The 13,286-nt window shown below is 40.5% G+C and overlaps 1 protein-coding gene across 1 annotated transcript in view; it reads left to right on the top strand.

The window, feature by feature from the left end:
• Positions 1–316: 316 nt before the first annotated feature.
• The window catches only part of RLF (RLF zinc finger), a gene marked incomplete at its 5' end in the record, with an annotated part of 80,753 nt that continues 67,783 nt past the window's right edge, over positions 317–13,286 (top strand). The window contains one exon of the mRNA XM_079698211.1: positions 317–553. Within this exon, the coding sequence (XP_079554337.1) occupies positions 317–553 (237 nt within the window). The remainder of the gene's footprint in view (positions 554–13,286) is intronic.

Genomic DNA, 13,286 nt, shown 5'->3' on the forward strand with positions numbered 1-13,286 from the left:
CTTCAGATCGCAGCTCAAATGTCATTCCCCCATATCTAGATTATATCTACAGGTATGTCTGTCTCGGTGACCCCACGACTCCAAAAGGTCTGGAAGGACTGCAGTGGGCAGGAGCCCCTGGTCAACTGCTGCCAGGCCGTTCCCCGGGAGTCTGTCGGGGAGGCCGCGGAGGGGAGGAGCATCCCGAGTTCCAGTGACGGAATCCAGAGGGCGTCGGCGTCGCCCAGGGGTGCGTCACAGAGCGCGGTTGACCGGGGGCGGGGCCAGGTCTGAGTCACGTGGCTTGGTTGCCTACGCGCTGCTGGGCCGTGGGAAGATGGCGGACGGAAAGGGAGACGGCGCCGCCGCCGCCGGGGCTGGGGCTGAGGCTCCGGCGGGAGTCGGAGCCGGAGACGGAACCGAGACAGAGTCCATGGCTCGGGGTCATAGCCCTACATCTCCGGCGCCAGGAGCCTCCGGGCTGCGACCGTGTCTATGGCAGCTGGAGACAGAGCTGAGGGAGCAGGAGGTGTCGGAGGTCTCATCTTTGAACTACTGCCGGAGCTTCTGCCAGGTGAGGGGCGGACTGGCTGGCTGAGGGCGGCAGGGCGGGGAGGCCAGGGGAAGAGGCCCCGGACCCGTTGCTGCAGCCGGGGCCGGACTGAAAGGCGCCACCTCCATGTCTTGCCGCGCCCCCGGGCCGGGAAGGCCCAGTTCGGAAGCCCGACCGCTGGCCCCCCTCAGCCACTGCCCGACTTCGGCCACTGCCCGACTTCGGCCACCGCCAGGGCGGGTTGCGCTGGGTTAGACTGAGAGCCCGAAGGGCGCCGGCAGCTCCCTGGAAGGGCCGTGCCCTGTCGTCGTTGCCTGTCCCCCCGGCTGGTGGTTGGAGCGCCATTGCCTCCTGAGGGATTGATTGCTCGCTCGTTCCTTCCCGGAGATGTTTTTTTGAGTAGAGTGCAGATCTCCAAATTGGAAAACCTGGGTTTTCCTAGATAATCCGGAGATATATGTTGGGGCCAGAGACTTATGTTTGGAGTCAACGTCTTCTGGGCCCCTAAAAGATATGACAGTTGGCTTTGAAAGGCGTCTAGGGCTTTCTGCTTAAGGATTGTGGAGCTGGTTGGCTGGTTGGTTTTTACTGCCTTTTTTGGGGGGGGGCATCAAAGCTGTTCTTTCTCCTCTTCTATATTCCTTTGAGAATTGTGCTGCCAGAAATAAGGCTCGTGATCCTTGTAGTGGTTATTAGGCTCTTTGAGTAGAAGAGGATTGGGAAAGATGAGGAGTGTGGTCTCTTTTGGCAGTTCTGTGACCATTTCTGTGCCGTAGTAAGTCCTAAACCTATGATTACATATTTCTTGGTATGCTTAGTTTCGTTTCCAGGATCACGCCAAGATTTTTCTTTATAAATTTAAAGATGTGCCATTATTATTTCTACGTCTGCTTGTTTGTTCTAATCAGGTTTTGGAGCCGCCCCTCTGCTTCTCACCTGGTGCACCTTAGAAAATGCAAAATAATCGTTGGCACTTGGGCTCTTAATGAGTAGTTGAGTGTGCTGAATAAATTGCGGTGTTCCAAAGTTATAATTTTGAGGGACAATTTGCTCTGTTGGTCCGGAGAAGAATCAAAAATGGACTTGATTGAATGTTTTTCTCCCTCCTCTCTGCTGAGCCAGAAGCACTTCATCTCTGAATGGGTTTTGTCCTTGCTAATCTTTTCCATACGTTGTATCACTCCAGTTTTTATGCCTACAACCCTCAGCCTTTCCCTGAACTCTGAAGTACTAAGGTGTTCTTTGCTTCTTCACCAGCAGTGAACATTCTTAGGACACATATTTACTTTACAGAGTTTTACTGACTCCATAGGATGGTGCCAAACACTTTACCAAGGGCTGAGGAAACATAAACAAGACTGCACTTACCCTTGATGAGCTTACGGTTGGGAGGCGGTAGTAGAAATAACATTATTGCCAATGCAGTTTTGGTAATGATGGAAGAGGAGGCGTTGTAGAAATCCTGGGAGAGGCCAGTTTAGATGGGGTGGGCTGGGAAGGCCCTATGGCTGAAGGGATGAAAATGAGTCTTGAATATCGGGGAAGGGGATGGTATTCCAGTGTCAAAGGTAGAGATGAGAAGGAAAACAGTGCTTTGGGAGAAGAGAGAGCTAATTGGACCCGGATTAGTGAGGAGGAGAGCAGAAACACTGTTGGTTTTGGGTAAGCCTCCTAAGCTTGCGTTGTTTTCCTAGAAGAATAGCAAGAATGGATATAACCCATCAAATTGAAGCTTGTCAGAGGATAACATACATATATATATATATATATATATATATATATATATATATATATATATATGTATTCATTCTGCTTTATGCCAACTGCTGGCAGCTCTGATATCATTTTAACTGAATTTTAATGTATTGAGTATTAGTGATACTTAGATATGTGAGGGCACAGAAGAATTTTAAAAAGAAAGTACTTTTGTAATTTGTCTTTTTTATGAAGTTCTTTTTTTTGGCCTTAAATTTTCCCAAAACAATTTTTTGCACTAATAAAATAAAAGGAGTATCTGTGACGGTATATTGTAATAGAAAGCACATTGGATTTCGAGTTAGTTGGGTCTTAATTGTGACTCTACTACTTACTAGCTAATAACCTGGGGCAAACTATGACTGTGAGATTATGTTTTGTTTTCTGACCTTTATCTTGTAGTGCTTTATACGAACAGTAGACAGAAAGTTTATGTTCAACCCTTCACAGTATTTATCACAATATTTTTGTCACATTTTTCCCCCCAGATAAAATCAATAGGGTATCCTTTCTTACCAGATACAGAAAAGTTTTTTAAAATTTTATGATGAAGTAGGAATAATTTCACTATCCAAATTTGATTGAATAGCTTTTGGTTTCACATTTGAAAGGCAGAATAAAATTTATTCATCTACTGATTGTGTGTGTGTGCCTGACATTGCATTAAGTGCTGGAGATAGGAGCCTGCCCTGCAGGAGCACCTAATGAATGTGTAGAGAGATGTAGTTGTATTACATTATCATAAAGGCCTGACCTGTGCTCTCTGGGATGCTTAACTGCCACAAAATTATTTCCATCATGTGTTTAGTTTAGAGATATTGTCTTAAGGACTTATACTGTGCCAAGTAGATCCCTCCTGCAACAGGCTGGGACCGTATTCTCTCTAGCTCTTGCAGCACTTAAAAGAAATGGCTCTGTCTTTGGAATTGCACCAAATCAAGAAATAAACTAACATATGAAAGGATAGAGAAGCTTGTTTCATTCTGGGCATGTTTTCAATTTTCAGAAGTTTGTGAAGATGATCAAAATGAAACTTCAGAAGTAATAGTTACTAAGAAAATGATATTTAGATGAAGTTGTAGTCAGTGAAAATTTGTATTCAGTGATTATGGGATGTGTGTGTGTGTGTGTGTGTGTGTGTGTGTGTTTTCCCCTTCCCTCAGTTCCTTTTCTGAAAACATTGTCTGCCAGACAGACAGTGTGGATAAGATTAACTCCAGAAAACAGTCTTTCTTTGTTTTGCTGAAAAATTGATGATATCCTCTCAAATTCTTGCTATATTTTGGGAACCCAGATTCCTGAAGTTTTCCAACTGGTTGTTGTATTTGTAACACAAATTTTGAACACTTTTAAAGTAGACTTCATTAATAACTTGAAATTATACTTTGAGACTATCAAGCAGAGTAGTTTTATGAGTAAACCTTGTTTATGAGACACTTTGAGTTCTGGAACTAACAGTGACTTTGTAGATTTTTAAATGTTAAATTAGGTAAGTACTGAATGTATTTCATTTTCCCCTAGATTAGTGATTGAGTTCAAAGGGCCTAAATGAGATGGGCATACTGGCTTTACCATTTAAACTAGCTGTGTGACCTTGGCGCATGTTATTTTCTTTAAACCTTAGTTTTCTCATTGGCAAATGGAATAATAACAGTACTTACTGTTCTCTATGTAAATACACTGTTGTGTGGACTAAATAAAACAATCTCTGTAAAAAACAATGGCCCTAGAATTATCTGAGTTATCCAGATTTCTTGGAATAAAAAGTCTTAACAGCCTTGCCCCCAGCTTACTTTTCAGCTCTTACCTAGCCTATCCCATCACCCCAGTTCTACTGTTACTTATTCAGGAGTACTTTAGTTGGAGTTCGTGGATCAAAGTGGGATCTCAGTTACTCCTATGATTAAAATTTTGCCTGTGAATTTCCAGATGCATTATTTTGGAAAAGATGATCTTAATTTTCATTGGATTCTTCAAGATCCAAGACACATGTTAGGTTTTCAGTAAATATTTCCCAAGTGACTGATCTACAAAAGGATGGAATTACTACTTTAACAAAAGCTCAGCTCGTTAAGCATTTTTATGTCTTTCCCTTTCATTGTGCTGTTCTATCCTGTTCTCTCATTTTCTGCATGGCAAGTTTTCCTTCTCTAGGGCCCAGTGCAAATGTCACCTTGTCTGTGAAGCTTTCTTTGATTTTACTAGATAGATTTCCTCTTAGTTGTTTGTGTTCTTTTGACACTTTGCACATACCTGTGGTTTTAACTCCTTTCCTTGCTGTCACCGTCTTAGTTCAGGCTTCATAATGTCCTTTTGCAGCAACTCTTCACTAATCTTTCTTGCCTTCTTACTGGCCTTATCAGCAATGCATTTTGATGTTCCTTTTAAATTATAAACATTATCTTATTAGTCACTTTATTCCCTAAAATTCTTCAATGGTTTTTTCCCAAAAGGCAAGATAAAATTCACACTTATCAGCCTGGCATGCAAAGCCTTTTAGGATCTGGACTTGCTCCACCCCTTACACCCAACCTTTTTTTTTTTTTTTTTTTTGTCTACCTTCATCCCAGTGTTCATCTCTCAGTTCACTTGATTAACCCCAGGGTCACCCCTTCCTCATCTGCTTATTTATCCTTTAAGACCTGGCTCACATAATAAGTTTTTTTAGAGCATTTTCTGATTTCAGCAGACAGAATGAGGTGATTCTTTCACTTAGAATATGTACTCCAGTAGCATCTTGTACATCGGCCTGGTACCTGAATGTTTTTATCCATGTTTATCTCTTGTATTGACTAGTAAGCCAACAAGTCTTTGTTGTATACCTGGTACCTAGCAATTAATACAATGCCTGGCCCACAAAACTAATCTGTTGAATGAATTATATTGTAGGAACTTCATAATATACTCAAGAGATGAGTACTTCAAAAGAAACACCTAGGGCTTCCCTGGTGGCGCAGTGGTTGAGAGTCCACCTGCCGATGCAGGGGACACGGGTTCATGCCCCGGTCCGGGAGGATCCCATATGCTGCGGAGCGGCTGGGCCCGTGAGCCATGGCCGCTGAGCCTGCACCTCCGGAGCCTGTGCTCCTCAATGGGAGAGGCCACAACCGTGAGAGGCCCACGTACGGGGGGGGGGGGGTCAAAAAAAAAAAAAAGAAACACCTAATGTAAAATCTAGTATGTTAAAAGGCAGTTTTACCATAAGAAATTCCTGTAAAGGAACAGGATAGGAGATTTTGGTCATTTCTTAGAGACAATACTTGTCAACTTAGCTTACATTCATATAATAAATATAATAAAATACACATTTACATGTGTGGATTGAGGGCTAGTGTTGATGGAGGGAGAAAATAGGAGGCATTATATAGTATTGAGGAAGAGTTACCAGTCTAATAGGACAACAGTTTAGAGATGTTAAGATAGGGAGGATCAGTCTTCCTAACTCCTTGAGGTTGGTGGCCATGAAGACCTTGAGTATTACCTCTTTCATTTATTTTTACCTTTTTCAATTATTTATTTTAAAGGGCTTTTATTAAATGCATTAGCTTTTCTTCTTGTGCTGCCTTCTCCTGAGAGATGTCTAAATAGGAACTAAATGACAGTTAGTTATAACAGCAAGAGCTAGCTTTTCAGTGTGTGTAACCAAAACATATTACTATAAATGTGACCTGTGAAGCAGTGAGAACTTTGGGTGCTGTTATTTACTGTGGTACCACCCAGTCTCTTGTACTGTGGTCCCTAGTGACTTCTGTGTCTACCTGTGGATCATACTCTTCTGAACAATGTTAGTTAAGAAATCTAGAAAGAACACACCGCTTATTTCAAAACTGCAAAGGCATTGGCAAACTAAAATGTGCTTTGTTTTCGTTCAGTTCTAGACATCTGTCATCTCTCCCAGAGGTCTTCTTTGACTCTCTTATCTAAAACAGCACTTCCCCATCTTCTTTGGACTCCTTAACACTGCTTTATATTTCTTTTTAATCACTGACTCTGTCTGATATGTGTATTTGTCTGTATCCCCACCTGGAATGTAAGCATCATGAGGGTGTTTATTGTTTTGTTTACCCAGTGCCTAGATAGTCCCTGGCACTTAATGGCTACTCAATCAATATTTATTGATCTTTTATCTCCTTCCTTCCATAAATCCCTGACTAGACTTCTTAAGAGTAACAAGCAAGACTTAGCTTATCTTTATCAAGAAATAGGAACTTTTCTTGTCAACAGGTTTATGCTGCTTCCTAGTAGGGATCAGGTCTTATTGTCCTTTGTATCTTGATTAACTAAGAGTAGAACCTCATTTTAATTTTATTTATATTTTCTAAGAACTTCCCCTGGTTGCTTATATTCCACAAATATTTAAAGTAATGAATTTTTCAGCAAGCTTTCTTAGCCAGATTGAAGCATTTATTTTGGATATGATTGACACCATACTTTAAAACCCAAACATAGATTGCAAGATGGTATAAAAAATAGATTCCTAAAACTTTCATTGCTGACATAAGCCAACATAGAAACCATATGAAAAAATAGAGGGATATTTAATTTATTGAGCATCTTTTGTGTGCCAGGCACTTGAGTAGGTGGTGGTATTTTCCTTTTACAGGTAGAAAACAGATCCAGGGAAATTACGAAACTTTCCCAGGATCACACAGCTGTGGCGAAGTCTTTGACTCCAGAGCCCATGCTGTTTTTCTTATATCAGCATTTCCTAAATTATGTTTTGTTCCATGAAATATATGTATTCGTAAGCACTTCTTTTTTTTTTTTTTTTTTTTTTTTGCGATACGCGGGCCCCTCACAGTTGTGGCCTCTCCCGTTGCGGAGCACAGGCTCCGGACGCGCAGGCCCAGTGGCCATGGCTCACGGGCCCAGCCGCTCCACGGCATGTGGGATCTTCCTGGACCAGGGCACGAACCCGTGTCCCCTGCATCAGCAGGCGGACTCTCAACCACTGCACCACCAGGGAAGCCCATAAGCACTTCTTGAAATAAGGATTATTTGTTCATGTAAGTTGGGAAAACATTGGGATAAACGTTTTTTGTTGTTGTTTTTTAATTAATTAATTTATTTTTGGCTGCATTGGATCCTCGTTGCTGCACACGGTCCCCCTCTAGCTGCGGTGTCTTTGCCGCAGTGTGTGGGCCCCTCAGTGAGGTGGCTTCTCCCATTACGGAGCACGGTCTCCAGGCAGGAGGGCTCAGTAGTCGTGGGCACAGGCTCAGTAGTTGTGGCGCACGGGCCCAGCTGCTCCACGGCATGTGGGACCTTCCCGGACCAGGGACCGAACCCGTGTCCCCTGCATTAGCAGGTGGACTCTGAACCACTGCACCACCAGAGCAGTCCCTAAACGTTTTTTTAATATGACACATTGTGACTCTTCTAGAGAGACATTTAAATATTGTACAATATTTGCCAAAATTAAGGTGTCTAAAACATTTAACATTTGGGAGATAGGGATTGACACATGTACACTATTTATACCATGTATAAAATAGATAACTAATGAGAACATACTGTATAGCCCAAGGAACTCTACTTAATGCGCTGTGGTGACCTAAATGGGAAGGAAATCCAAAAAAGAGGGGATATGTGTATATGTATAGCTGATTCATTTTGCTGTACAGTGGAAACTAGCACAATATTGTAAAGCAACTATACTCCAATAAAAATTAATTTAAAAAAATAAATGAAACATTTTGCCATGTTCTAAACCTTATGTCAGCCCCCAAATCACATGCTTTACTTTCATTATAGTAAAGCAAATTAGTGTGGTGAAGAGTTGATTGCTTTATGTTTCTGCACACCACCGAGTTCTGATTTCCTGGTGTTAGCCTAAACATGACTGTGAGTTTTTTTTTTTTCTTTTTGGCTGCATTGGGTCTTTGTTGCTGTGCGTGGGCTTTCTCTAGTTGCGGCGAGCAGAGGCTACTCTTTGTTGCAGTGTGCGAGCTTATTGCGGTGGCTTCTCGTTGTGGAGCACGGGCTTTAGGCGCATGGGCTTCAGTAGTTGTGGCATGTGGGCTCAGTAGTTGTGGCATGCGGGCTCAGTAGTTGCGGTTCTTGGGCCCTAGAGTGCGGGCTCAGTAGTTGTGGCACACGGGCTTAGTTGCCCCGTGGCATGTGGGATCTTCCCGGACCAGGGATCGAACCCATGTCTCCTGAATTGGCAGGCGGATTCTTAACCACTGTGCCACCAGGGAAGTCCTGACTGAGAGCTTTTTATAAAACATATTTCCCTCCAAAGTTTTTGCAGGTGTTAGATTATACTTATTGTCCCAAAGGAAAAATATTTTAATGTATTATAATTTTTTGGAAGTTGAGAATGAATTACATTTCAGACATATTTTGAGTTCAAGTTTATTTATTCATCTAGGTTTACCTATATTTCTGCACATAGGAAGCTTCGAAACTACTGATGTATTTGTCTTTTCTCCTCACTTTTGTGCTGTGCCAGATTTCTCTAATGTGTTTTTTAGAGGACTTTTCTTATCCTTTTTGGAGGGATCTAGTAGCTTATTGTGCTGACATTTGATCTCATAGTATTTTTACTTCCAAAGAAATAACCTGAGTGTGTCACATTAGCCAGCACAGTAATGCCTTCTAATATGGACACTTATAAGAATTATTACCAGATATGATAGAATGAATGACTTAGCTTGGGAATTGTATTTTTATGATATGTGGTTGTATAAAATAGGCATATTTTAATTTGGGATTTCATTTTCTTTTTTCCATATGTATGTTTAAAATATATAAGGTATCTTAAAGAAATAAAACTAATTATATATATTTTTTGTTTTTTGTGACTCCAAACTGATACATGCTCATTCCAGAAGCTTAAGACAAGATGTATAAATGCATAAAGTAAAAAGTGAAAGTACCATGTAGTCTCACTGTTAATAACTTGATGTATTATTCTGATTTTTGGAAAAGCACATATAGTATATGTGTGTATATAAATACTAAAAGTTTTAGTTGCCCAAGCAACTCATGAACACATTCTAATTGTAAAAATTTAGAATAACGTAAAAGAAGAGAAAGTTAAGATGAAAACTACCATATACTCCCTATACTTCAGTACTACGTTTTCTTAGGTTAACAGTTTGGGAATGTATACTTACAGAATTTTTCCACGTGATATGTATTATTTTTAGAAAAATAGTGTCAAGTTTATATACTAAAACTTGTTTATTTCATTTACTATATTGTAGATATCTTTTCATATGGAACACACACATATTAACTACGTTAAAAAAACTGCATAGTATTCCATTGAAAACTGCATTGATTTTACTTTTATTTTTTAATTAATTTATTTTTGGCTGCGTTGGGTCTTCATTGCTGTGCACAGGTCTTTCTCTAGTTGGCGGTGAGCGGGGGCTGAGCAGGGGCTACTCTTCATCACTGTGCGTGGGCTTCTCATTGCGGTGGCTTCTCTTGTGGAGCATGGGCTCTAGGTGTGCAGGCTTCAGTAGTTGTGGCTCATGGGCTCTAGAGTGCAGGCTCAGTAGTTGTGGCACATGTGCTTAGTTGTTCCGCGGCATGTGGGATCTTCCCGGACCAGGGCTCGAACCTATGTCCTGTGCACGGGCAGGCGGATTCTTAACCACTGCGCCATCCGGGAAGTCCCAAAACCTTCAATGCTCTTAATTAAAAAAATTTTAAAACTGTAAAAGCTATGCTCAAGGCAGAATATATGAAGCTACAGAAAGGTTTAAGGGAAAAGTAGAAGCCCTTTTTTGCCTTCAGTTCCTCCAGTCACTCCCCAGAGCAGTTAACGGTGAACGGTGTCTTGTGTGTTCTTAAAAATTAAAATGCACACTCTTCTGCAATTTACATTTTAATTAATTAATTTTTGAAAAGAGTTATTATTTTTTTATTTAATTTATTTTTGGCTGCGTCGGGTCATAGTTGTAGCACTTGGGATCTTCCTTGAGACATGCAGGATCTTTTGTTGCGGCGCATGGGCTCTTCGTTGTGGTGCACAAGCGTCTCTCTAGTTGAGGTGTGCGGGTTTTCTCTTCTCTAGTTGTGGTGCGCAGTCTCCAGGGCGCATGGGCTCTGTAGTTTGCAGCATGCAGGCTCTAGTTGAGGCACATGAGCTCGGTAGTTGTGGCGCATGGGCTTAGTTGCCCCGCGGCATGTGGGATCTTAGCTCCCTGACTAGGAATAGAACTCGCATCCCCTGCATTGATTGTAAGGCGGATTCTTTATCACTGGACCACCAGGGAAGTCCCTACATTTTGATTTAATATACTGAGGACAACTTTCTGAATCAGTACATGTTGAACATTACCATAATTAAATAATTTTTTGTTGTTACCACAAATAAGGTTGAAGTGAACAACCTTAAACATTAAGCATTAGTTACTTATATCCATAACATAAATTCCTGGCATTGACATTACAGTACTGGACTAAAGAGAATGTTTTTTTAAAATTTTGATAGCTACTGGCCTACGAGAATTTGAGTATGTACTTCCACCAATAGTGTTATGGAGTCCCTGTTTCACTATATCCTTGCCAACCCTGGTATTACTAAACTTTTTAATATTTGCCCATCTGATAGTGGCAGATAATTGCTATCACACTATTAATTTGTATTTTAAAAGCATTTAAGAAAATATTTATATATTCATTTATTTTGGCTGCGCCGGGTCTTAGTTGTGGCACACGGGATCTTTGTTGTGGCATGCAGGATCTTTAGTTGTGGCATGTTGGCTTCATAGTTGCGGCATACATGCTTCTTAGTTGCAGCATGTGAACACTTAGTTGCGGCATGCATGCGGGATCTAGTTCCCCAACCAGGGATTGAACCTGGACCCCTGCATTGGGAGCACGGAGTCTTACCCACTGGACCACCAGGGAAGTCCTTGTTATTTTTTCACGTGTATTAGATATTTACTTTTTTTTTCCCTGTGAGGTTTGTCTTTACCTTTATTTTTTTAACATACTTCTGTTTTAAAATGTTATTATTTAAAAGTCATTAAAATTTGGTTGTGTCTAATCATCGAGTGTGACCTTGTAATCTTAAGATTCCAAGTTGCTTTGAGGTTCTCAAGAAGCAGAACATACTACAGAGCGTTAGTTGCAGCCTAACCTGAGGCCATCAGAATGTATCATACAATTTAGTGATTGATTGTTGCTGTGAGAGATTTGTCAGTGTACTCATTTCCAACAAACATTTATTGATCGTTACTACTTTGGGGAGATTTGGGAATCTTTGGGAAGACTGAGTCATAGCTGAATAAATGGAAAGACCCTAGTGCTTTACGTTAGCCAAGTTTTTCTTATGTTGTTATCTTTATATGTTTTCAAATAAAGTGTCACTGAATGGATGTATTACCTTGCACCAAATCGGTTTGTTATGGGGCCTCAAATTGCTGCTTAAATGAGATGACTTTTTAGATGTGATTCTCCTCTAAAACTACATAAGTCTATTGGGAAACATTTGCTAAGGATTATTTTCTAAGTCATCTCCAAACATTTGCCTTGTGTATCCTTATTGAAATAAATAAATTTTAAATGTTCTATTTATGCAGTACCAATATATAAATTACAAGCAAACACAGAAGTGTAAAATGGATGAGACTTTTAAAACTAATTTAAATAAAAGTTTCAATATTATATTTCTACTCCTTGATGGGTTATCATTTACACCTTTAGGGTAAATGCCCATCCCAGTGGAAACCACTCTACTAATTTGAGCTGAAATTATTTGTTTACACTAGTTGTTATGCTCACTATCCTTATTTGGCTCTTTTCTTCATAATGAAAGCTTGATTTTGGTAAATGAAAATGTTAAACCTAGAGTAAATTATCCCATGAAGTTCTAACAGTAAATGTGGGTAAAACATCATGTTTCGTCAATATTATGTTTTATTGTCTTATGAAATGGAGAACATTACAATAGAAAGTACATTTGAAGTTAAGAGGTTTTGCTTTAAATCCTCATTCCAACACTTTTGTGATCTTAAACCTTGCTGTGGGTCTATATTCTTGTCTATAAAATTGGGGGTAATAGAAAGCTACCCCGTAGGTGGTTGTGAGGATCAAATGGGACAATATTACAGTACCCTTAGCATAGCTTTTGGTAGTAGCAGATAGGTACCCAGCGTGTGGAGCACAGGCTCCAGATGCGCAGGCTCAGCGGCCATGGCTCACGGGCCCAGCCGCTCCGCGGCATGTGGGATCCTCCCGGACCAGGGCACGAACCCGTGTCCCCTGCATTGGCAGGCGGACTCTCAACCACTCCGCCACCAGGGAAGCCCCTGTTTCTTTATTTCCTTTCTATACTGAATATTGTTTTAGAGAAGTATTTCATGTAGCGTGGTTTTCCTCCATTTTCCTGTCAATGTAGAGCTCACTGAAAGAAAAAAGTTTCCTAAATGCTTTCAGAGCATTTGCTAACATAGTTTTAGATTCAGAGAGCCTATGATGAGTTTTGCAGACTGGAAGTGTAATTTACAGTAAATTTCTATTACATTGAAGCAATATGGATGCCTTTTGGGGTTTATAGTAGGTATAATGCGTTTGACCTGTTGCAACTGATAGATCATTGTATATGACATATTTTTTATTCATTTGGCTGTTGGCTTTAACTTGGTTTATTGTTTGGCATTTAAATTATGTGTTTCATTTTATTGAAATGTGCATATATCAAAAGTGATTTGAATTTGTAACATGTTGGATTTGAGTTCTTGGGAAAAAGTTGGCCATGTTTTCATAAAATTGTAGAATCTTATGTTTGGGGGAAGAACTTTGGAGGTTATCTGCCCCATTCCCTTTCCAGCTTAAAACTTGTAAGTTAGAAACTCCCTCTCAGTCGAGGATGTTAGCTGAGGATCAGAATAATTATATCAGTATTGTGTGATATTATATGACAGCTGTAATATCAGTAAAGTTCTGAACTTTGACATATCTATTTACTATCAAGCAAAATTGAGGATTATCATTGTAATCTGATGTGAGTACCTTTCTGAAAAATACTGTGATCTTA

The sequence above is a fragment of the Hyperoodon ampullatus genome (assembly GCF_949752795.1).
Source record: "Hyperoodon ampullatus genome assembly, chromosome: 2".
In the NCBI taxonomy this organism is placed as follows: Eukaryota; Metazoa; Chordata; class Mammalia; order Artiodactyla; family Ziphiidae; genus Hyperoodon; species Hyperoodon ampullatus.